Below are 27084 nucleotides of genomic sequence, written 5' to 3' on the forward strand. Positions count from 1 at the left end.
CAGGGAGGAATCTCTCAACTAACATAAAAAATTATGAAATAATGGGAGATGCAAAAGTCAGATGTCCTAATTGGGCTGCAATGCCCCACAAGTACAAAAGATAAATACATATTTTGCGCTTACACGTTTGCTAAGTATTTGGCTGAGCTTATCCTTCAATTTATGGTGTGCGTCCTGGCGTTATATTAATATATGTAATGGAAGACCTGCAATTTTACGCCGCACCCGAACTACAGAAATACACTCGAGATGTTTGCCATTGCCTGCCGAGGTGCCGCTACTACCACTAGAAAAACGTTTCCTAATATTAGATGTTGGTCAGGCCAGGGATCGAACCCCGATCCTACGGAGTGGTAGTAAGCACCTCTCTAAGCCGCTCGGCTACAACGGCCATTTATAAAAACTCTTAAATTGCATTACTGCGCCGTTAAAACACATCTTCACAATTCATTCGTCCAACTTAGAGGTATTTTTTTTTTTGTGGTCAGATGCCACTGCATGGCAATGCAAATGTTTTCACAAGCTTTCATGTATTTCTTAGGCTGTTTTAATTCCCATTAGCACGCCGTAATTGAGTAAGCGAATTGTGTTGATCGGCTTTGACTTCAGCTTTGGTGAGTAGGTTAATTGAAAGTGAGAGTGACGTCTGGTCTTTCTTTACCACTGCTATATATCTCATTGTACTAACACAAGCACACAAGCGTAAACGCCAATGCATTTCATTTGCTTTTTAATTAGAAAGTTTATGCACATACATGCGTGCATACATATACATAGGTATGTATATACATCTGTATGCAATTGTACGACTATATACCCTGCAGGAAAAAAATTATCAATTGATAAAAAATAACCCACTTGTAGTTAGATTTTCTGCGGGATTTCGATAAAATATATAACTTATCGTTAACTACAAAAAGCTAATTCAAAACTAGTTGAGAAGTAATGCAGGCGTAATCGTGAGTTACCATTTAATCGATCGAAATTTTGTATTATCATTTTGAAGTTATGTCTGACGGAACTGGAATATGGGCCACCTATGTACAGCAGAACAGATACATACATATGTAATCTTAACCCTACAACCAAAACGTCCTTCCATTCTACGTTAAGACCAACTATGCGTAAATTTTACGTAGTGATTAGAATCTGCCTGATACAATTCAATTTGTTTCTCATTTTCACATTGATAATTTTTATCAAACGATTTATTCTTAAAATAAAGTACAAAATTTTAAAAGAAATTCAATTTTATTTTGTTAAAGAAAATACAAGAAATAAATTAAATTTCGTTGACATAGATTTGACAAACTTTAATTTGATGTTGACTGCATTCATAAGCCCACACCAGGGGTGGGTTTTGGGTATTCGTTCATTTTTTCCTTGAGAGCTGCAAACTGGTTTAAGAAAGTTTGATAGAAGAAATTTTTTTTTCCATTTCGTGTGCGTAATTTTATATGAATTTTCCGTTTTTCTTGAGAGCTGTTAAGAGTTTAACTGCGAATGAAGACATTGTCCTAAAAGTATGCAATGCATACCCACTTAATGTTGTTTTTTACACTTTACATCCTAAAAGAGTTTACCACTGATATGTACTTAACAAGGATTCGAAGATTTAATTTGCCAACTTCGAACTCGTTCCACCAAAATGATAAAAATACAAGTTCAGTTAATTTTTTCGGTATTCGAAATATTAAAACGATAAGGCAATTGTGAAAAATCACCATCTCCATCGAAAACGAGAAACCAGAGATCGAGGAAAATTAACATTAAAACTCCTTTTTAACATCTTTTATTACCTTTGAAAGAGCGCATCTTGTGTTTATCGAACCTTGTACATATTAAACTAGTAATTTTTAAATTATGGGACGACCCTTGAGGTACCATCTTTCCGATAACAAAAAGAATTATTAAAATCGGTTCATGTGCTCCAAAGTTAGCATACAAAAAAAAAAAAAAAAAAAAAAAAAAAAAAAAAAAAAAAAAAAAATGAAAAAATATTCCGACGAATTGATAAATTCAGTTCTTTCAGTTTCAGTTCTTTGTTAATTTTTTGTAAAAAATTTATGAAACTTCGAAAAGTTTATTTATTACATACTGTACATAAAAATTGCATACATGTATTTTAAAGAGCATATTATCTGAAGCGAATTTGCAGAAGTAGAACACCCCCCAAAATATATTCCTGGGCGCGCCCCTGACCACATATGTATATCTTACGCATAAAATATTAAAATATCGCTTTTCTTATTGATATTTTATGTCCAAAAGTAGTTAGTTACAAGTTAGTTGCCACCAAATGCAGAGGCAACCCTTGACTATATCGCCCAACAAATATACATAGTTAGCTTTCCTAAAAGAAAATTTACAGTTAATAGCGACCTGTATTTTCTCCCCAATCAACTTCAAGTTAATTTATAGTTTGTATATAGTTATACATTTCTTGCAGGGTGGCGATTCGCCTCTAGCATTCCAAAACGTGCAGTCGTTAGTCAATTTGCTGCATTTCCATGGAGTATATATGGACATATGTATGTACAAAGTGTGTATGTATGTATGTGTTCTATATACTAAATATTTGTCACTTCATTACACACTTAGGTGATTATTTACTACAATTAGGTTGGTAGCGCCAATTACTCTAGCATGTTTGCTCGGCGACACCCACCGTCAGTTGCTAACCACACACACACCCAGCTAAGGCCGGTATATTAATTTCGTTTGCTGCGAATTGCAAACTCTTATTTGAGACAAAAAGAGTTGGAATTCAGGGTACGGCAAAGTCGTTAGCTGTTTGTTGATTTAATGGTTTGCTGATTGACTAACTGCTGAGTTGATGGTTGACTAAAACGAATAAAGATTGCATATAGAAAAATATAATAAAATAAAATTGTACGTAGGTGGCGTTGGTATTGACAAAAGTTGTAGAACATTACATATAATTGCTGGCAATGCTTAAGTAATGCTATTATATGGAGTCCAAAAATGGCAAACTTTAATTACCACAATAATTGAGTTTTGGTCGAAAAAATGTATAGAGAAAATACTTTTATGTAGATAAATATGTTTTTTTTTAATGTATACAATAATTAAATACTCACTATTTCCCCCTCTTTCTCTTCTTTCATTTACAGAATGACACTTATGACCTTGCACTCTGCCCCACGAACAATAGCGGGTTTGGAACAGCAACCGCAATTATTGGCGCCATGGACTGTCTGCCCATCATGAATGGCGGCGGAGGCGGCGCCAGTAGTAGCAACAGCAGCGGTATCGGTACACTTGGTATCGGCGGTGCACATCATCAAATCATGCCCAGCGGCAACAGTTCAGCGGCTGCTATGGGTGGCGGCGGCAGCACACCAACCGTCACCGTTGTCGGTGCATATCAGCAACACCTCGCCAACTTGCATACACATCATCCGCACTTGAATTTGATTGGCCATCATGCCGTCACACCGTACAGCAATAATTATCCGCTGCATCACAGCAGCAGCCATCATCACATACAAAGCGAGCAGACGAAGTCGCTGCAGGAGTTGCAACATGAGGTTGGCGCGCTGCTGGAATTTCGCGATCTGGTCATTGAAACGTTTCCAGATCTCAAACATAAAATGGCTTCAATGTCTTCTTCATCGGCCGCGTCCACGACGACAGCGGCGGGCGGCACGTTGATGAGCGGCACATCAGTGTCGGGCGCGAACACGCTGACTGGTGGCAGTGGCGGAATGTCTAATGCGTCATTAGTGTCAAGGTGAGTACAAAAAAAAAATACAATGCGAAAATTAAGCGGCTTAATAATGCCTATGTTTTCATACAGACGCGAGTGGGAGCCCGGCATACGTTTGAAGCGTAAAGTTTCGCAAAAAGATCCGTCCACACCGACCACCCCAAGCGCTGTGGCGACGACGAATTCGACTGGCGCCGTTGCAGGTGTCGCAGCTGGCGAATTATCGTCGTCGTCGCTGACGCGTAGTCGCAGCAACTCGCATAGCGGCAAAAAGGAGCCAAAGAGTGGAGAGAATAATAATGGGAGTGTTGTGCAGGACTCTGGTTTCTCAACGGAGACGAGCTCCTCGAAGGAAGGTCATAGCGCATCGTCTACGAACGGTGCTATGACGGTGAGTGGACACATCTGCTAAGCTAGTTAAACGAATAATTGAATTTGTAAATTTTTTCTATAAATTGCAGGGTGCCACGGCGCTGAATCGCCTCTCCTGCCACGAATCTGACGATGAGCTACTCAATCTGCTCGACGTTATACACCGCAAATCGAATCGTTTACGCGAAGAAATGGATCAGTTACAGCAGTATGAGCGGCAGAATCTACGTGGCGCTAGCAGCAATCTTAGCACTAACAACAACACTAATCTGGCGGATGAGTCCACAACGACTGTGATTGCAGCAAACGAAGCATCCACACCGACAACGCGTAGTTCTTCGGTGTTAGCAAAGTCAAGCAGCGCTAGCGGCAGCAGTCAAAGTACAGTGAATGCTGCCGGTCTTACGCCGAAAACCTTCCGCGAACATGTTGAACGTCTTAACAAAGAGGATATCAAACAGTTGCGTAGAGAGCGTGATCGCCTGCTGGACAAGTTGGCCGAGATGGAAGCAGAAACGTTGACTGGACGCATTAAGGCAGCTAAAATGAATGATCAAGTGGAGGAGTTAATCAGTGTGAAGAAAGATCTCGAGGAGCAATTAAAGCTGGCGATGGCGCAGAAGTTGGAATTGAGCGCGCGGGTGCAGCAATTGCAACAACAGCAGCAGCCGCAGCAGTTGCAGCATAGTAAAAGTTCATCGAGGTAAGTGTTAGTAGTTTAGTTTGTGTTAGTAGTTTCTTTATATTAATTTATTGATTTTAACCTTTATTCTAGTCAATCTGATTATTCGAGTCAGCGCAATTTCTTATCTTCTGCAACAACGGTGCTATCAACAGGTAGCGCTGCTTCAGTACAGCTTCAAGACGGTGGCGCAGCTGCCAACACCATCACTACCATACTATCGAACGCACAAAGCCGGCGTCAACATACATTCCAGCCAGTGGTGGTGTTTGATCAACAGCAACAGTATCAGCGTCCACAATATACAACTCCCCCGGAGGACATACACATTGCATTCCATCAAAGCACAGGCAGTGATACTAAAAGGCAACAATCGGAGCAGGGCGATCAACAGCAGCAGAAGCAGTTGGGTCGACTGGATGGCATTGTGAGCACACCAGGTGGGCGCTATAGTAAATGCCGCATGATCGATTCGAAACGTTTCGCCGCAATACTATTAGAGACAAGCGTAGTTGAGTTGCAAAGGCATCTGCTGACGCTCACCGTGCAGAATCAGGTGAGAATTGAAATTCTTATTGGTAATTATTTCGATTGTCTAACTCATCTCCTCATACTCCAACAGGTTCTGATGCAGAAACTGGATTCCGCTACCAAGTCAAAATCAAATTTAGCCAAAAGACTGGATAAATCGAAAGATGATGTTGAAGATCTGCGTTTCCAGGTGAGCACAACTTTTCTAACGAATTTACATAATAGCCTTCTTGTGCATCTACTAACATTATCTCTTTTCATTGTAGCTGGAGGAGAAGAATATTGAGTTGGAGGGCACTAAAGCGCAACTGCGCATACTAGAGTCTCGCATACACTCTGTGACGCCTAGCAGTGGTGCACCTACCAGTTCATATTTGCACTCGCAAAATGATTACGAAACAAATCGTTCATCGGCTTCCACCACATTGATGTTGAGTCGGCGTGGCATTGGTAGTGGCGCTAGTGATACGCTGCACTTCAGTGATTTGCGTTCGGCCACACCAATTTCAGCGACAATGACAGCAACATCAGCGGCTGGGCAAATGCCCGCACCGCAAGTAACGCAAATCTCTACGCCCAGCATGAAGGCGATGGTGCATCTGCCGATGGATGAATTGCAGCAACATAGTAGCAGCACAGAATCAGCGCATGATCATGAGCTGCAAGATAATGGCCATGCCCAGAATGTGGCCAGCAGACTAATGAGCGCAAGTGTGGGCGGTGTGAGCCCGTTTGAGAGCGCGGTGCGCGGTAAAAAAAATAGCATTGGAAGCAAGCCCAGCAAGATTCCTTTGCCTGGAAGCAAAGCGGCGGCCTATTTTGCAGGTAAGTGTGTTACATTTTTTTTTAGTTATCGTGAATTGTGAATTTATCAGTAATCATATGTATATAGTACTATTAACAATTGCATCTTACTGCCCACCAATATCAATCACCCATTTCTGTTCGCTCTTTATCGCTTCAGGTAAACCACCTAGTGGACGACCGTCTACAGCTGGTCGTTCGCCACCTTCTACTCACACCTACGCCGCCTCTAACTCATCGAGCAAATCCTCGCTGTGTCGCAGCACAGGAAATCTGCTCTACAGCAAGTCGCCGAACAGTATGAAACGCGCTGACTCCGCACAAAGTATACGTAAAGACAATTCGTCATTGAGCACCAACACGAGTCGCAGCTCTACATCTTCCTCTATACCATTGGCGACACATCACTTGTCAAATGCTACCTCGAAGTCGCCGATTGGTGCAACCGCGTCGACTCCAACTCCGTCCCCGAGAGTTTTACAAAACTCTCCACTACCGAAGCTAAAGCGTGAATCGCTCACCTCACGCGTTCGCCATTTGGACTCACTTTCGCGTGTACATCAACATAATCATCATTCAAATATAAGCAACGGTGGTGGCAGCGATGTTTCGTACACTTCACCTACAGCCAGCAACAACAGCAACCACGCCAATTCGACACTTCTCACATCGAGCTCGCCAACTGCGCTTTCTGGCAGCTCGGCAGGCAGCTACATAGTGAGTAGCACGCCGAAGCCAAGCGCCATTGCAGCGCATCTGAATGCAACGCTGCGCAAGGATATGCAGCTCAATACTAGTAGTTACGGCGCACAACAATTTCTGAGACGCGCCACTGGCGGTAATGCTTCCCCCAATAGCTCAGTTAGCTCCTCGGGTCTGAGTGTGGTAAATAGCAATGCGACAGCGCGCCGTTTTAGCAGCGCTTCGGTGATGGGTGCACGCATAGCGAATCGTAGTCAATCACAGGAACAAGGCAATGGGGACCACCAACAACAACAGCAACAGAGTGACAGCGATAGTGGAAAGGTACGCACTTTAAAATCGACTTTTTTGGGTTGGCTTAAAATCTAAATGTATAGAAAATGATAAATAATAATCAGCAGCAAAATGAGAAGTTTTAAATTTACAAACGCAATCAAAGCAAAAACCAAAAACTAAAAAGAAAACATATAAAAACAAAAAACGAAACGAAAAATCAGACTTGCGTACTATTACGCTGTACGCTGTACGTTTAAAGCTAAATACTACATACTTACATTTTAGTAATCGTTGCATAAACGCATAAATACATACGTAAATACGCATAGCATTATTACGCCACTACCACAAAAATCATTTACAAAATGCCTACATATATAACTAACGAAACAAAAAAGGATACAGCTAAATATTTCATTTGCTAACTTAACCGTCACACCTGCACACATACATACATCACTCTCATACTTATACATATGTACATATGTACGTATTTACATAAAGGCTGCATAACACAGTATGTAATAAAAAAATAAACGTTAAAATAATTTTATGCTAACAAGCGATGTAAAATCGCCCGATTTCGCTTGATTAAATTTAGGCCAAAAAATGCTGGATCTTTTGAAATGCTGACTACAGAGTGCTAGCGGTAATCAAATATTTTTGTACTACGATTCATTAAATTTTGTATTTTAACTAAGTGAACGTGCATCGCAAACATACTTACATACAAGTTCGCATATACATATATATGTATGTATATGTATCTCATAACTCATTGGCATTCCAACATTCATAAAAACATCGAAAATACATAACTAACCATATAAATGCATATGTTTGATTGTAAATTAAATGAATTCTGGGCGCTGGTGAACGGATTACTTGGTCTTTTACAGGTTTAAATAAAATTAATAGATATCTAATCGACGATTATTTCAAACTTATGAGTGGTTTTGTAGCCCGTATGTGCCCCAAATGTGCCATCATTAAATCGTCTTCGTCAGAAATAACTAACTTATTTACATTAGATATTGTAGATTTAAAATCTGTGGGGCGTATTCATAGCAAAACTAAAGTCGACACTAAAGTTAGTTGCAGCGTCTTTTACACAATTTTCAATCGAATATCTGTCAAGCAAGCTGCAGCTAACTTTAGAATCGTCTTTATTTCGACTATGTATATGTTCCCTTATGTCTTGAGCTAGTGCAACGAGAGATACTTATCAAAGAACATAGAAAACATGCCCCGCTTTTCCTTTCCTCTCCATAAAATTTTAAGAAACGCAGCCAGTTGCACCTTTTATGATTTCTATGCTGCATACACTTTAGACCAATTATTCGTTGTTCGCAAGGTATTTAGAAACAAAAACTCAACTCTCGCTCGATACCTCAGCCTAAATCTAAGCTACTCAGATTAACCACGCAAGCAACTATTTGGACAAATTTTAAGCTAACTATTTCCAATTGTTTTCTGGTTTTTCTTTTCTCACGCAAAAGTAGGCTTACCAGCTTTGTTATGCCGAAAGGCCAGGGTGGCTATACCTTCATTGAAATGTTCTAGTGAAATTTCGCCTTTTTTGCTAAAAAACTCGTTTTATCTTAAGTCAAAAACGCCGCCGAAATTGCTCATAATCGAAGTATTTTTTATAATCAATCCCCATTACTACTTGTAGAGTTATGGACATATTGTCATCATCAATGGAAAACACCAAATTTGAATTTACATAGCAAATGTTGTTTTAAATAGGCCTTCGCCTTCAAAGTATTTTTTTCAGTTAAAAAATAAATATGTTCATACCAAAATGTCGCTTGGATGCATATTGTATCATAGTTTTTTCTTGACTTACTATTTGCAAACAAATCGACAACTTGGTTAACCAAAAAGTGCTATTTGAGATCCAGTAGTGATTATTGCAACTGTAACTGTTTGATATGCCATCAGTCTATATGCGTATAGTACTTTAATAAACCTAAGCAAAACAGTATTTAATATATAAATACTCTTAAAATATAGTAACTTCCTGCATCAGCATGGGTTGTTCCGGTTATGTAGATCTGGCTGGCGTGGTTTCAAGGTTTTGCACTGTGTTGGCTTTGATACTTTTTAATGGAAATTTCAGTAGCCTGTAATGTAGTAATTTAAAAACATAATTCGGAAATTCGGTCTGGACTATTCCATATACATAGATATATATAATTTCATTTAGGTAATTTTTGGCGATACACATTTAGCGATGGCGCATGACTGCAAAGTATATAGTATGTTGAAACTCCTGGCGTAAAGTACCCTTTAATAGTTTATCACGTATCTACTTAGTATGCTATTTAACTGTAAATATTATACTATGAAAATTTAATTTTTTTCGATGCACGCACACAGTCATACATACATATTATGAAAACAAATAAATAAATAAAATAGTGGAACTAGCGAGTATCCTTACACACACATGAACAAATCCGTAGTTAAAGACGTTAAGTCTGAAAGGCAAGCGACTGCGTTAAGACCTTCGCGTTCGTTGTTAAAATAAAATTGTTCATAAAAAATAAATAAAGCTGATGCCACATAAAACTTTTGCTTCGCTTTGCATGACAGATTCGCTTTGACAGATGAGATGAATTATATGAAAATGCACAAAGCATACCACATAGATCATTGAAGCTGCAGCGCGAAGCGGAAAGATGGCCAACTCCCATCTTTTTGCGCGCTTTGACAATCAGCCGGTTTAATATTTATTTTGTTTCGTCCAAATTGGAGTATTCATGCAGAAACATAAAACTCAATTACATTGCTGATAATTTTAAAGCAAAATATCTAAAATCCACAGCAATTTTGACGAGTAAAAAAGCAGTGCAAAATTGATTTCTTGGCGTTCATTGTGGCATACCTTTTGCGTCTGGCGCTTTGCTGGCAAAGTTATAAATGTCACGCAACGCTACAAAGTTTTATCTGGCATCAGCTTAACACTCACACCTAACAAACAACAATTTGTTGGCAGTCATTTGTATAGTTAAAGCATACTGCTTTTTTGTTTAATTGATAATTTTTTTATTTATTTTTTTTTGATATAAGCAAAAACCTCTTATTGCATATAGTTTGTATACATAAATTTAGCAACAAAAATGTATTAAATGTATTAACTAATGTATGTATGTATTTACTAAAATTAACAATTAACTATTTAGTTACAACTTCAAATGTCAATATAATCATTTTAGTGTTTAATATTATTATAATTATTGTTATTTAATAATTTCCTAACTTGTATGCGCTTAATTTTAATGCTATAAATGTGTATATTATGTTTAATAACAAACAAATCAACAAAATCTAAGTTTATGGTTTTCATTCGTTAACATACATACATACACGATTATTAATGCGCGTTTTTTTTTATAAATTAAGCTAAAGACTTGCCGGTGTATTAGATATAACACATCTACATACATAGAATAAAGTTTTTTTTTTTTTGGTTATGATACATATATATAATGCAACAAGAACAAAAATTATTAATATTGGTTTTTGTTTTCTTTTCATCGACCTAATTTTTGTGTGTACCAACTATTACAATAACTAATAAAAATCTTACCAATATTTGTGCATTGAAAAGAAATGTTTTTGCCATTATTTGTTTATAACTACATAAGTACGCATTCAAAGTGTAAAGAAAATACCTGTGCAGCTTCTTTATTTTCTATATTCTTTGATTTGTTACAAGGTACATCTGACTGTTAATGTTCTACCTAAATCTGTACATATACTCGTATGTAGAACTTTTATGGCTGAAATTGTAAATTAATTCTATGTATTGGATTGAGTTCTATGTATTGGATTGAGTATGTGTGCTTAGAAGTTGTGTTTGGTAGCGGATAGCGGGAACTAGCAGTACATTTGATATTTGGATCGTATTGAGCATTTTTCCGATTTTGACGCAGTATGATAGATCTCCCTAAAATTAATCGAAATCATGCATCAAAATTTGCCATAACGCAAAAATACTGACTTGTGCTCTTTGGTAATTACCCGAGTCGTTGCTTGTTTACGAATTTTCATATGTATGTTTTCTTGTGTACCAGTTTTCGTAACTAATGTTAGGTATTTTCAAGTATTGAGTTAAAATATGAAATACCAAAAAATGTTACTTCTTAAAAGAACTTACTAATTGAATGTTATTAACATCGTCACATGGCGCCGTCATCAACGCTAACGACTTTCTTTGAAAATAGAAGCGCACGGCTTAAATGAGAATTCATTTTTTTTTACCGACTTCCAAAAAAGGAGGAGGTTATCAGTTCGTCGGAATATTTTTTTTTATGTATATTACCGCATAACTTTGGACCACGTCAACCGATTTCCATAATTCTTTATGCATCGGAAAGGTAGTGTCTCAGAGGTGGTCCCATACTAATCTGGTTAAGATCCGATCAGTGGATCATGAGATAATATATATATATTTTTTTGTACGAGAGTTGAAGTCGGTTTTTTTTTGCTAAAAATTAGTTGTTAGAAATAGAAGTTGAATCCATCGCAGCTAACATACAGTGACCCAAAATACTAAATTTTCGCTTCCAATATGCTTATATTTTAATGCCAAACTTTTCAAAGTTAACAATAACAAAATTATTGAAGCTTTAAACATTTTTGCTAAGTACTTTGCTGAGCTCTTCGAATTTGTGGTGCACGCCTTGGTGTTTTATGTGCCTCCGAACGGTAGATGGTGATTTTGGAAGAAGTTCACTGGGAGGTTTGCCATTGCCTCCCGAGGGACAACCGCCATTGACAAAAAACGTTTGGGATCTTGGTTGGATCAGGAATCGGACCTACCGCGTGGTCGTGCGCACCAAGACCAATAAACATTCTAAAACATGCATTCTCTGCCAACCATGGAAGCCACTAAAGGCTAGTTTTCACTGTGTCAAATTCTGTAGGATTTGTCGGCCAATAAGTGAAAACTCATTGTCTAATTGGATTAAAAAGCGGTTTATCGAGTGATTGGGATCAGGATAGGTCTTTAGTCGTGTACATGCGCTGCTAAATCGGCTATCGGTCAGGTTTTTTACCCATATTATCATCGGTGAAGGTATGGATAAAGGAGATCAACCGATTGCTAAATTCACAGGTAGTCTTATACTAATTGGTTTAATTGGTTTTACTTAAAAATTTCTTGTTTGAGTTTTATTTTTTATTTTCTTTTATTTTTTTTTATTTTTTTTAATTTTATTTTTTTTTAAATAATTTTTTTTAATTTATTTTTTTGTTCTATTTTTTTTTATAATTTTATTTATATAAATATTTTATTTTGTTTCACATTATTCTTTTTTATTATTAGTTAATTAAAATTTTTAGAGTTTAATTTTGTTAAAAAAGTCCACAACAATAACTACATATGTATAGAAAATCAATTGAATGAACTAGAAAATTAAACGAGAATTCTGCTAGAACTCACGACTCGCTTAATCTGCATTATTGCCATCTGTCAGTATACAACTTTGATCGGATCAAAAGTGCCGTTAATATGGATTAACGTTGTCATCTGTCTATACTAACTATAATCCCCTTAAGATCCCCTTTAATCTTTTTCGTCTCATTCGAGGCGTTAAAAGCGGGTTTTTTGTGGGCCTGCGAAAAGCTACTCCATATTACTGCATACGAAGCCTAACTCTCAGATCACTTATTTTTTGTTAGTCACTTTTCACAAACTGTGCCCTCTATTGATCCTGTAGAAAAATTCACTCCAGTCTAAATTTTTTAGGCTCGCATTATTTTATTGACGTTTGTATTCATCAACTATTCTGTTAAGAAAGTAAGTGCCGTTGAAATATGTATGTTTGTAGATCACGCTACATTGATTCAATCTCTTGCTAGTTCTAGATATAATTATATCTGTACTTTAAAGACATTTTAGTACAAAAAAAAAAAAAATCACATACTAACATAATAAGTCGAACTTCACATCTCGCAAGTTACATACCATAAAAAATGAGTTTCACTACATTTTGATACCTAATCGTATTTCCATGAAAACGTTTTCACTTCATATCGGCATTAAACACGACAATTTCAGCTTTTGACGTCTTAACAGTTAACATAAAAATATAAATACATATTTCATTTAAGCTTAAACACAAAAATCAAACTTTATCCTTGAGTGAGCTTCATAAATATGGAAATTGATACAGATCATTGCCTCAAAAACCTTTCAGCTCATTTTCTAAGTCACGTTCACTTATTAACCAAGACAAAAGTATAAAGAAAAATCAAAAGCAGAATCAAAATCAATATCTATGCACAATTCTAAATGTAAAGAGCAACCTACTAGCAAATCAAAATAAAAATTCTAACAAATTAAATCTGGGAAGCAATATTCTTACAATAAAAAACGAATGACGAACACCATCAGTATAAGTTACTTATGAAAGAATTAACACTATTTTAAAGCAATATAAAAAATCTAAACTATAAGCACTACCGAACAATCTAACTGTTTAATATTTCTTTGTTGTCTTTTTTTAATGTCTGCTCTTCTACGCCTTCCCGCCTTTAACTTTCTTCTGTCTCTCTTTTACATCACGGCGCTAACACTTGCATGCGTATAAAAGCTTTGAAACTATTAAATTTAAAAAAAAAAAAAAAACAAATATCCAAAATTAATATCAAACACAAAAGACCTACGATTACAAAAATACCAAAATTAACAACAACGAAAAACTAAACGCTTAAACATTATTTGGCAAATATTTTGAAAAAAAAAACAGAAAATCTAAAACTTCATTAATGAAAATATAAATTAATTAAATTAATAAAATACTTATGTATTGTGTTCCCGCCCCACCAAAACTTCACCACTACTCCAACCACAAACCACGACTACTGCTAAAACACAACCACCACCAACAACAACAAAAACAACGACGACGACTACCAACAACCTGGATAATTTGACATACTTATGAATTAATATAAATTAATAAATTTTATTGGTATCTACAATAAGCAGCTGATTGCATGTAAAAGACACATAATAAATCGTCCGAAACGAAATAGACGAATGCCACTTAAATACATGTAACACATGAGTAACTAACCGAATGAGGGTATGTTACTAAAACAAAACTAATAAAAAAAAAGAAAGGTATGTGAAAGAAATATACAGCTGCTAATGGAAAGTAGAATTAGCAAGATTAATTAAATTTTGGCATTACAACCTCGAAGTTGCGTCGTATAAGCTTGCCTGGCCGCAAGTGGCCATCCAATTCAAAATTGAATTTCTAAAAGAAATAAAAATTGTCTATCAAACTGCATGCCCCTAAAGTTAACAACCTCAAAATTGTTTTAAAAACAAGCACACATGCACACAACTCTACACACACGCCGCTCAAGCAACTACGAGAGTTCGCCCGCCAGCAAAGTTAGAAGAGTAGGACTTGAAGAAATTTGGAAATACAACGAACGGAAGCAGCAGCAGCAGTAAAATGGCGTTTGAAAGGGATTTCCAGGAACTGTTAACGATCTACGCACGTACATACATATGTACATATTTTGAAAGCATCATCCTACAATCATCAATTCCTCAACTGGTCGGTGCACGAGCGCCATATGTGTTCGCTAATTGTGTCCGCGCATATGTTGTTTTTGTCCATTTTGTTTTGCACAAAATTGAGCGGTTAAAATGCAACGAATATCGCGGAAGATGTGTAAATTTAGCAACGCCAGCTTTATCCTTTACTCTACCACCTCCTGTCTTCCTGTTCACCCGTTCACCTGCTTCTCTGTTACAACGGCTACAACATCTTTCAACTACATAGTATCATTCTTGAAGCAAACAAGCAAGCAAAAAGTCTTTCGCGTAAGTTTCGTTTCGTCCTAAGTTCTTGTTTATTTCCTTTTTTCTTAGTATGTACTTAGTTAGTTGTTTTACACTTTTACTTTTTGCTATTTGTTTCGTTAATTGTTTCGCTGTTGCGTCGTAGTTTTAATTAAGAAAATAAAGACTTTTATTCACAAAATCCACCACCCAGCACCAACCTACATACATACTTACTCACATTGTGCTCTATTTAATTGTCGTTGCTTTTCTTTGGTGTTGCTTTTCTCTTCCCTAAGTAGCTGTTTGACCCCTACACAATCCCGCCCCAACACACACACACACACACACACATAATTTAATTACACATACATTTTGGTGTCCAAAACAAGTAGTAAATTAAAAAAAAAAAACATACAATTTCCCACATTTTTGAAAAAAAAAAAAATCTTAATCCTTTGTGATTTTATTGAAAAAGTTGGAATGCAGTTTTTTCTCAATATTTATAAAAAAAGGTCACTTAGTTACAAAAAGAATTTATACAATTGCTAATTTTAAAAAATATAGTAAAACCATTGATGAAGTGCTGCATTAAGAGTTTGCTTGAGACTTCCTCTCTGGCGAACTTTGCAGCCCATACAGCCTAATTCCGAACATAATTTGTAATCGAGAGGATTTAAAACTTGGCCACCCAAGCGCCAATACTTAGCATAAAAAAGCTGCTGGTTGTCGTCGCTAGGAATTTCTTTGACTACTTGTGGACTTCTTCAGCGAACGCTGGGAGAAAACTAGGTCATGTACCAATGCAAGACCGTTCTGGCCGATGGTGGACGGGGCGCTCTACGAACCCTTTTAGGCTCGCGATTGGAATGCACGCAGTGAGATTAAACCTAACACTGGACCCTCTTTGTTGCAGCTGCATGGAGGATGACGAGGTGGACTCCTCTCAACACTTCCTCTTAAACTGCCCAGCTTTTGATAGACTGCGGCACCGTCCTCTAGGATCGTACGCGTTCGTTTCTGACACTGTCCTCTAAATGAGAGCATTCTAAGAAACAATCGGTCGTACGGCAAACAGATTCTGGGATATACCGATTTAAAAAAGTCAATATCTGACACCTTTCTTTGTTACTCCACTCAATGTTAATCAGTTTGAACCGAATTTATTTGTATTTACATTGAAGAAAATCCAACAACGGGGTCATTATATTTAAAATTTCAAAGTCGAATGCTTTGAAAATCTTCTAACAAAGCTTATGAAAGTCCGAAGTAAAATCTTCAAAGTCAAGTATCAAGTATATTCAACAATTTTGATTGAGTTTGAGAGAAATTGGATCCCTCCAAAGGAGTGTAAAAGTTTCAAAGTTGCGGCGGTCTTACAGAAACGAATTTTTTTCGTTAATAAGCTCTAATATGATGATGCATTGTCCTTTCAAACAATATACAGTGCCAGCCACTTGAATAGCACTCCCTGTTGATCCTCAGATTGACAGTTTTCCTTTTGTTTATTTTATATTTATTAATTTTGTATAAAAATGTAGCATTTCCTATAGAAAGACCATGTGCATAAATCCGATTTTCAAACTTTACACAAATTTTGTAATAATTCAACAAATTTTCTGCAAAATTTAGCTCAACAAAAAAAATTATAAAAAAAATCAAAGAGAAACTTGCATCTTATTATACTAATATTTAATTTTAATAGAATCTGAACACGTAGTTACTCTCAGCTGGAAGTATTTCAGTTATGAAACGCATATCTAATGTTGACTTGTTCTAAGCATGATACAACAATTTTTAGAAGGTAGTTCCATTTCAAATATTTTTGACATTATCCATGTCTGTGACAAACACGCAATGTGGCCACTTCTACTTGGGTATTTTCGCTTGTTATTTTAGATAGTTTTTAATAGAACATGTAAAGATTTATATATTTCATAACTGATCACTTAATTTTTAATATACATATACATACGCATTTAATTTATACATTCTTGCCACTGTTAATCACATGAATAAAAATCATAAAAGCGAAAATGTGGCAGATCCATCGCACACCACGGACTTCATCGGCCGCTGATTTAGTTGGGCTCGCTAGTCTTTAAATTGCATTTCGGAGCGATTTGGTTAGAGTAGGGTGCGCATCTCCATACACCTTCATGTATTTAAATAGGCGGCCGATAAATATGTGGTGTGCGATGGCTCTTATAGCTGTATCCTTAAATCTATTCCGTGTATTCCTATATCCACGGAAGTAGCAATTATTTTTTTCATAATATTTTATTAAGAAAATTATTAAAAAATATTAGAATATTCCTCTACTTATATGCTTGGCTTTCCTTTGTTTTATTTTTCCAACGTCGAAAGCTGGATTTTTTTGTTTTTGAAAAAGTTGGTACAACAAAAAGTACGATATACGTTTTCTGTCAGATAGCTAACATGGCGGATAAGAAGAAGTGAAACTACCTTCTAAAAATTATTGTATCATGATATATGGTTTATCTCTGACATTTATTTCAAAGCTTACTACGAAAAAAAAATCTTCAAATTGAGTAATTCGAAAGAGTGTTATTGGATAAAATAAAGGGGAGCATTTTTCCAAACGCTTTCTTTGGAATATGCTATATTTCTTTTAAAAAATTAATGAATATTAAATACTGCTAAAAACTACCTCCTTTATTTCAAGTGTAAAATTATATTAAAAACCTCATGGATTTTAAGTTTTCTCAATTTATTTACATATGTACTCGCACACAGCCTAAGGTAGAGAGTCAAATGCCAGCGATTCTCATTTGAAGCGAGTCTACCGTTATTCTTGTAACTTGGTAACAATTTAAAAATTTTGTGTACATTTTCTGGTTGTAAATTATTTCTTGTTTAATAGTCAATAACTCAAAAAATAAAAATAGAAATTGTGTTGCTTAAAGCTGGTGCTGGTTTCAAAAAGCACTGCCTCATTCAATATTTTTATAACCTTTTTTGCCATTATGTGCTACTAACACGCTCAAAATAAGTTAAATTAATAAATTAGTTTCACAGTTTTTTATGTTGCATGAATTCTTATGGTTTGGCAAACATGTATAGTTTCATAGATATGCACCCAATCCTTTTCTTTCATTGCTATCCCTAAATTCCTTGTATTTACTGCTATTGCACGTATATTAATTTTTGCTTTCTTATTTTTCTATTTTCTCCCCATCTGTTTCCAAAAACCAAAAACCAAACACCAAAACCTTTGGCATTTTCTTGCACGTTTACAGCATTCACTACTTTTTGAGCTGCAGCTACCGAACTCCAAAGGCTGTAATAAAACTAACAAACCCACGACAGCGGGCGCATCCTGGCGACAACAACAATGGCACCAAGTGCTTACACAAGCCTTAAGTGACCATGTGCATCTCGGTAGCGCTGGCGGGGGCGGCGGTGTCGACGCTTGTGTTGACCTTGATTGCGCCGTCGATGTAGGTGGCAGCGCGCTCTCGCCCACAACCTTTGCTTCCCGGCCGTTGCCACTTCAATTGGGTGCAAATCTCCAGCTGAAGAGCAAAAGCAAAGACAACTATAACTTCGTACGTGCCTATGAGTTGGAGGAGCAAACCAAACTGCACCAACAACATGAAAGCAAAATGAAATCATTGCTGCCAGAAGCTAGCATATCCAGCTATGATTATTACTACTCGAATGACTCTCTCCGAAGTTCAGATTGCGGCAGTGACAATTTGGTAGTCACCTTCGATTATGGCTTTAGTGACTCGTTGCTCGAAGAAATATCTGGAAATGATTTTAGTGTGGAAAAGAAAATGCAGGCTGACTTGCGTACAGTGTTTCCAATTAAGGAGGAAATAGAATATGCGCCCAACGTTGAAGAGACCAATGTTTGGTGGCGGAAGCCAGAGAGTGCAAACAGCTTAAAAAAATATGACGATGATGACTACAGCGATAGCTGGGAACAGCAGGAAGAGGAAGGGGAAGCGGAGAGGATAGCACCCGATGACCATGAGGCGCAAATTTGGTTTAACACAGCGCTGACACGCAGTCAAAATGAGGGCTGTGCTGGTACCGCATTCAAAGTACATCACATGCAACATGCCCTTTTGGTGGGGGATAATGAAGAAATGGAGTTGGTAGACGAAGAGGTGCGTGAAGAGAGTCTCGATTCGTCGTTAGAAGTAGAAGATCGAAAAAACGTCAGCCAGCGCAGTGCGAGTACCAGTAGCGCCAGCAGTTTCTACTACCGGCACTTGGCGCTGGAACAGTGGGGTAGGGCGACCGAGACCGAGACCGCCGTCGATGTTGCGCCTAATGTAGCGGAAATGAAAACAAATGAAGAGGGCGATGCTGGAAGCGGCGAAGAGGAATTCTTCGATAGTTTGAATTTAGCGTTGTAGTCAGCACTCTTTTTACATTTACTTATGTACTTGTTGCTATTTCGTTATTTGTTTAAAAGATGACTTAATTAGCGCAAACGGTGCTTGATTTTTCCACAAAGAAATTTTGAGATATATTTTTCTAGCACAAAATTCTTTACACTTCTCGCTTCTAACATATCGCTCGTTTGCTGGAAAAACGACTTGATTCTAAAAGAAAGAATTGCCCATTCTTCTTTGATGTAAGGCCATGAGAGTAGAAGTGGCCTCACCCAACTTTCTGTTTGTGTACTTCCCTACTTAAAAGGGTCTCAAATGTGATAATTGATGATTAATTTTAAGGTACAAAGCTATTTAACGTACTATCAAATTAGGAAATAAGCGACCTTTACTTTAAAATGTATACCATTTGAAACTATTTTAAGAAGTTAATTAAAAAAAATGTGTCCACTTTACTATAACTAAAAAACAAACTCTTTGCCCACAGTAAGGAATCAATTTAAGTTGACCGCTGTATCAAATTTTACGATGGCATACATATACAGTCAGCGTCAAAAATATGAATCCACTGAAGTTTTGACGTCTTTATTTATTTATATTTTCCATAACAAATTTTTTCTTATTTTTCTATAAAAATATAGTTCATTCAACAGCAAAATAAATTTTTTTAATTTCATGTAGAACGGGAAAATTCAATAAATACCAAGAAATTTTCATCGAAATCTTCAATTTCTCAATTCGAATCCTTGGGAAAATTTGGAGTATGCAGTTTTGTAGCCCATTAAATTTTAGTATAATAAAGTGCCAGTTTTAAGTCTCTAAAAAGTACCTTCATTATACCGCACGAACAAAATTTATGAAAGAAAATGCGCAATAGCCTGGACAAAAAAAAATCTCAAAAATCAATGGTAATTTTTAAAGACCTGAAACTTGCACTTCATTGCACTAAAATTTAATGGGCTGCAAAACTGAATACTACATTATTCTTAGAAATCGAGTTAAAAAGTTGAAAATTTCGATGAAAATTTCTTGACATTTCTTGAAATTTTCCGAACTCTATGTATATCAAATAAAACAAATTTTATTCTGCTTGTTTTACTGTTGAATGAACTATATTTTTATAAAAAAATAAGAAAAATTTAGTGCGGAAAATATAAATAAATAAAATCGTCAAAATGTCAGGGATTTATATTTTTGACGCTTACTGTATGTCCATATGTATGTATGTATTAAACTTTTATAGCTTCTTCTTTGTTTAATGGGAAAACCCTGACTAAAAACTATTAACAATTGGGGTATTCATACCTGCCTGGTTATCAGATTATCTGATTAAAAATTATTATTCACAGAGTGTCACTTGTTGTAAACTGAGTAAAAAGGATAGCCACATAATCAGATAACGAGGCTGGTGTGCATAACCCAATTGTTATTGGGCTTTGAATCATGGTTTCTTTGTCAATAAATTAAAAGAATATAGCTCTTTTCTTAAATTTTTAATTTATTCATTTATGATGTTCTTCCCTCAAACGAGCGATATGCAATAATCACGTTTAGATATCAAAAGGTGTTTAAAGAAAATATCTTAGGAAATTTTATGAGAAATATTTTTTTTTTGCGATTGTTCATATTATTTTCCTTTGCTTATTTTTTTTTAGAAAAATTAATGAATATTTTTTCCTAAAAGCTATTTGTAGAGAAAAGAATTCTTATTGAAACAAATTTGTTTAATGCAATATTTTTGGTCACAAAAAATAGTTTTGTTTACGGCCTTCCCAAACAGGCGTACAATTGAGTAATTAATAAATAATTAAATTTTTTCTAATACATAACTACATATCGGGTCCTAACCTCAAATATAATGTCAGCGACATAATTTTTCAAAATCTACTTTTATTGCAAGAATGCCTCCCGATGATTTAAGGGCATTTTTGCATCAAAACTAAATTAAAAAGAAAAAATACGTTTACGTTATATGTATGAATTTGAAAAAATTTTGTTTTGAACCTGATACATTTTGGAGAAGAAATAAAAATTGACCACTGCTCACATAATTTTATATGCAGCCACAGAAGAGGAGAACATTTTTTTTCTTGTAGTGTAGCCCCGTTCTTATTTATTTTAATATATATTTTTTTTTTGTATTCATGAATCAACAACACTACTGTTTTACTACCTTAATACCTTTATTTACATAAATACACTAGTGCTTATTTATAACGGGTGATTTTTTAAGAGCTTGATACCTTTTTTTTTAAAAAAAACGCATAAAATTTGCAAAATCTCATCGGTTCTTTATTTGAAACGTTAGATTGGTCCATGACATTTACTTTTTGAAGATAATTTCATTTAAATGTTGACCGCGGCTGCGTCTTAGGTGGTCCATTCGGAAAGTCCAATTTTGGGCAACTTTTTCGAGCATTTCGGCCGGAATAGCCCGAATTTCTTCGGAAATGTTGTCTTCCAAAGCTGGAATAGTTGCTGGCTTATTTCTGTAGACTTTAGACTTGACGTAGCCCCACAAAAAATAGTCTAAAGGCGTCAAATCGCATGATCTTGGTGGCCAACTTACCGGTCCATTTCTTGAGATGAATTGTTCTCCGAAGTTTTCCCTCAAAATGGCCATAGAATCGCGAGCTGTGTGGCATGTAGCGCCATCTTGTTGAAACCACATGTCAACCAAGTTCAGTTCTTCCATTTTTGGCAACAAAAAGTTTGTTAGCATCGAACGATAGCGATCGCCATTCACCGTAACGGCGACGAATCGACATTTCACGGTCTTCAGCAACACTCTCAGAAACAGACGCAATATTCTCTTCTGTACGCACTGTACGCATTCGTGTGGTTGGTTTAATGTCCAATAAAGTAAACTGAGTGCGAAACTTGGTCACAATCGCATTAATTGTTTGCTCACTTGGTCGATTATGTAGACCATAAATCGGACGTAAAGCGCGAAACACATTTCGAACCGAACACTGATTTTGGTAATAAAATTCAATGATTTGCAAGCGTTGCTCGTTAGTAAGTCTATTCATGATGAAATGTCAAAGCATACTGAGCATCTTTCTCTTTGACACCATGTCTGAAATCCCACGTGATCTGTCAAATACTAATGCATGAAAATCCTAACCTCAAAAAAATCACCCGTTACATACTAGATGCGTCGTCTTATATCATATCTATTTGTATGTATATTGTAGAAAAACATTTAAATATATATAAACTTTTAGTATTCGAGTAGTTTTTGATCTAATTATTATTATTTTTTTTTGCAAACTCTTTGCTTAATGTCTTATTTTTCCTTATAACTTTATTTATGTATGTATTATTTCGCTTTGCTACATTATAAAAAGTTCCTTATACGCACTGCAGCTTAGACAATAGAAATTAATGGCGCGAAAAAAATTATGGACTTCTTAAGTAAACAAATAATAATTGAATAAAAAATCCTATGAGCGCATGCTTATAAAGAAATGATGGCATGTATATATAAGGGATAATTTATTTTACAAAAATATAAAAAATATTTATTAAAACGAAAAATTAATAATTCATAAAATAATAGCAATAAAGAAAATTTAAGTCTATTAGGTCGTGATTTATTTTGAGGTAAAATGATAAAATGATAACAAATATATTGATACGCATGTATGGTATGTATATGAAGGTTTTCAATAGAGAAAGACTAGTCTCAAAAGCATGCCTGTGGAAATCTATTAGCTGTTTGAGAATTAAAAAATAAATAAAAACTAGGCCTAGAAAAGCCTGCTCTTAAATAAAATATATATACTTTTAGCAGTTATATAATTTAGAATTAGTGTTAATATTTTTTGGACATATGCGCGCATGAAAAGTTTGGACACATTCAAAACAAAAAAGAAAATTATAAATTTAGTACTTGCAAGTCTGTTAAATATCAATTAACTAATTTATATTTAAATTTAAATAAATAATAAATGTATGTATTTGTATACTTTTTTTTTTTAATTAAGTTCATACTTTATGTATATATGTATTTTCGTTTTTTGTTTAACGCACACAAATCTAGTTCGCAAAAATTAGGTTTTCTTCTAATAGTAACTCGAAGCGTAAGCAATATCGTTACCTTAATATAGAAAGGTCCTAACTCGCTTTCGTTTAAAATCCAGTTTGGTACGAAAGTCGGTCACTTATAGAGCTGTATAATAAAAAAAAATAAAGCGTTGAAAAGGAACATCGAGCTGATTTACTATTCAATTTTTAAACACTTTGCAAAGAAACTTAAACACTAGATAGGGTGTTTCTATATCAAGGTACATATGTATGTGTATAATTTTTCACGTTTATGTGTGAGTAAAGTTTGTTAAAAACACTACCTATTTAGTAATAATTTTTCTTTGTATCAAATTGTATTCAATTGCTATTTAACAATGTAATTACACTTGAACTGTAAAATATTTTAATTATATGCTATAATTTATTATATGTAACTATTACATATATTGTCTATAGGAGAAGTAAAGTGTCATCAGTACTTGTAAGCACACATACATACGTACACACTGCAAACTGTACATACAAATGAATACATATTTGGGTAGTTCACTATTTTTGATTACTGTTAAGTATACTTATCTAATGATTGTTAAATAAATATACGCATATGTATCATTACACAGAAATGTTCATATGTATGTATAATTATGACGCAAATTCTACTACTACAAGTATACATGCATAACAGATACCTACTAAATATATGCTCTATACATACAAAAATACATATATCCTATTATTGATTATGATTATATTCGTATTGCCTAAATATTAGGTTTTTTGCTCTGCTGTTTGTGAAATGAATGCAAATTATTATAAATCAAAACATGCATACATATGTATATTATTAATATTGTATTAATTATATTTATATACAAAAAGCATAATGCTACAGTTGCAAGTAAATAAATGCATCTAGAAGTGAATATAAGAAATAAAGAATAAATTGTAAAACATACATACACATATATTAAAAATTGCTGTTCTCTCATTTCAATGGCTTTGGTAAGTAGGTAATGCGCAAGAAAATGGTTTAAAAAATTTGATCGGATATTTGTTTGATGCTTTGTCGAAAGGTAAGGGAGTGAAAACTCTGCTTAAATAGTTGCATGTGTCCAAAATTTTATTGAGTTCGGAATATGAAATATCGCATACTTACGGTGACCATCCGTAATGTATTATACGCTTGTGATTCGAATCGAGGAGCACATATGTAGATGGTTTCTGAAGTTATAATTTTGCGTAGGGAAACTGGGTATTTGTGGGTATAAATAGAAATTAATCGTTAATGATTATTGTTCAAATTTCTAAAATAAAAAATTCTCTAGTATTGAATATTCTATGTTGAGCAAAGCATATTGAATAAGTAGCAGCAGTAGAGCAGCTGAAAAGTAAATGTTGCGAATTTCGTCTTTAAATTGTCATGTTTGTTTAAATTTTACTCTAAAATTTCAAACTTTGTTTACGTTTGTGGATTCCAAAAACAACAAGAAAATGCACGCACCTTGCTCTTGGGTACTATTACCAATGTGCCGTGGGGTGGAGGCAATTCTCAAATTTTGTGAAGGGAGAATATGTTCATTAGGCGAAACTACGGCAAAAAGATGTTTGGTCATTGTATGAGGGATTATATCTGCGACATGAGAAACTCCAAATAAGGAGGCTACTATGAGAATGTTGTAAAAGTAAAGAAGTTCTCAAAGATGGAAGGGAAGTGCAACCTTTCGAAGGTACGCTTTGCAATTCGAAATCCGAGTCTGAAAATAATGCGTTCAATACCACTTGTGCTTCAAAAGTAGTCGGATATTTTCCCTGCCTTGGAATGCTTGTAACAAATTTTACGGGGTAAAAATCCCGAACACAAAGTACAAGTTTATAGAAAAATATTCTCTAAATATGAGATGTTGCAGCTGAGTATATAGATGCTGTTTCAAGGCTAAGTCTAGGATTATTGAAAAAGATTTTCAAATACCCTAGCTTTTGTGGAAAAAATTGTCAAAATTATTTTTTGTTACGTATTCTACTGCTATAAATATGGTCACCGTACGCATACTGTAACCATATTAACGCATGCATAATATCAATTATGAATCAAATCAAAATCAAAATTAATCAAAAATTATTGGATATCAACATAAGAAATAAATACTATGATTGGCAATTAGTTTTCTTCTTCTTTGAGTGATTTTGGTCGAGTACAAAACAGCACTCCAGTCGTTTCTCTTCTGTGCCAACTGACGCCAATTGGAAATGCCAAGTAATGCTAAGTCCTTTTCTACTCGGTCTTTCCATCGCAGATGAGACCTTCCTCTTCCTCTTGCGTTGAGGAGCGTTTCTGTCCATTCGAACGACATGACCTAGCTAGCGGAGCCGCTGAATTTTAATTCCCTGCACTATGTCCATGTAGTTGTAAAGCTCATATAGTTCATTGTTCCATCGTCTGCGGTACTCGCCGTCGTCAACACGTAAAGGCCCGTAAATCTTCCGCAAAATCTTTCTCTCGAATACTCCCAAGAGTCGCCTCATGGCATGTTGTCATTGCCCATGCTTCTGCGCCATACACCAGCACAGGCATGATGAGTGACGAATAGAGTGTGATCTTTGTACAACGAGAGGACTTTACTTCTCAGTTTCCTACTAAGTCCAAAGTGGCACTTGTTGGCAAGAGTGATTCCCAGTCGGGCTGATGTGTTGGTGTTAATGTTGGTTCCCAAATAAACGAAGACGTCTAATTTTTCAAACTTGTAGTTGTCAATAGTAATGTGTGTGCCAATACGCTTATGCTTTCACTGTTTGTGTGATGACAGGAGATACTTCGTTTTGCTTCTCTATCTAATTCCGGGAAGGCAGAATAGAGGTAGCTCATGTTTTTACCGACAACGTCGATGTTGTCGGCATACGCCAGCAATTGTTTGCTCTTGTAGAGCATTGTGCCTGAGCGGTTCAGTTCTGCGGCTCTTATGATCTTCTCCGACATCAGATTAAAGAAATTACACGAAAGGGATACCTAATTTGGTATCAATTGGCTCAGAGAGATCCCTCCCAATTCTTATGGAGCTGGTGGTATTGGTCAACGTTATTTTACATATACAACCGTATTAGGTTCATGGGGATACCTAATTCAGACAATCGACAAATAGATGGTGTTTGTCGATACTATTTTCGCTAGTCTTTTTCAAGATATGGCGTAGTGTGAATACCTTATCTATTGTGCATTTGCCAGGTCTAAAGCCACATTGATAAGGCCTAATCAGTTCGTTGACGGTAGGCTTCAATCTTTCACACAATACACTCGATAAGACCTTGTAACCTATGCTTAGAAGGCTACTCACACGGTTTCTTTTGGATTTTACATTGCCCTCTTAGCGTTTGTTTAAAGAGGGCAACGAAAGGAGCAAACTTTTTTGGTAGAAACAAAACCTCAATTAAATTCCCGTCGTCGGGCATGCGCTCATCTGACCATATTCTGCATAAGAGTTGATGCATGCATAATGTGACCAACCATTTCATAGCTCAAAGAAGTACAGGTTAGGTTGGGTTAAGTTAACGCCGCGAGTCGATTACGAAATTTCGAATGCGGCTAGTTTCGATCCCTGAGAGCTCAGTGTTTGTTCAGAAGTGCGAGCCAAAATGCTTCCATCTTAGCCTCGCGAAGGTTGGACATTCTAAAAGAAAGTGTGGAAATGGTTCCACTTCATATTCCTCTTGAAAGCTGATACGAAAGTCTCACCGCATGAATACCAATCGCACAATGGCCTATCAGAACCATCATCACTAG

At 35.7% G+C, this 27084-nt stretch overlaps 1 protein-coding gene across 9 annotated transcripts in view; it reads left to right on the forward strand.

The window, feature by feature from the left end:
• The window catches only part of LOC118738009 (uncharacterized protein DDB_G0280205), a 98677-nt gene extending 78792 nt beyond the window's left edge, over window positions 1-19885 (forward strand). For 6 of the 9 annotated variants that reach the window (XM_036468869.1, XM_036468870.1, XM_036468871.1 and 3 more), the window contains 8 exons: window positions 3135-3754; window positions 3821-4121; window positions 4192-4805; window positions 4878-5340; window positions 5407-5505; window positions 5582-6140; window positions 6280-7145; window positions 18168-19885. In XM_036468869.1, coding sequence (XP_036324762.1) covers window positions 3135-3754; window positions 3821-4121; window positions 4192-4805; window positions 4878-5340; window positions 5407-5505; window positions 5582-6140; window positions 6280-7145; window positions 18168-19295 — 4650 coding nt within the window. In that variant the 3' untranslated portion in view covers window positions 19296-19885. Of the gene's footprint in view, window positions 1-3134; window positions 3755-3820; window positions 4122-4191; window positions 4806-4877; window positions 5341-5406; window positions 5506-5581; window positions 6141-6279; window positions 7146-13702; window positions 14584-18167 lie in introns of those variants that run through there. The other 3 variants (XM_036468877.1, XM_036468876.1, XM_036468878.1) reach the window with 3 other exon arrangements.
• The last annotated feature ends 7199 nt before the right edge of the window (window positions 19886-27084 follow it).

Source organism: Rhagoletis pomonella, unplaced genomic scaffold (genome assembly GCF_013731165.1).
Source record: "Rhagoletis pomonella isolate Grant_MI unplaced genomic scaffold, Rhpom_1.0 Rhpom_scaffold_00004, whole genome shotgun sequence".
Classification (NCBI taxonomy): domain Eukaryota; kingdom Metazoa; phylum Arthropoda; class Insecta; order Diptera; family Tephritidae; genus Rhagoletis; species Rhagoletis pomonella.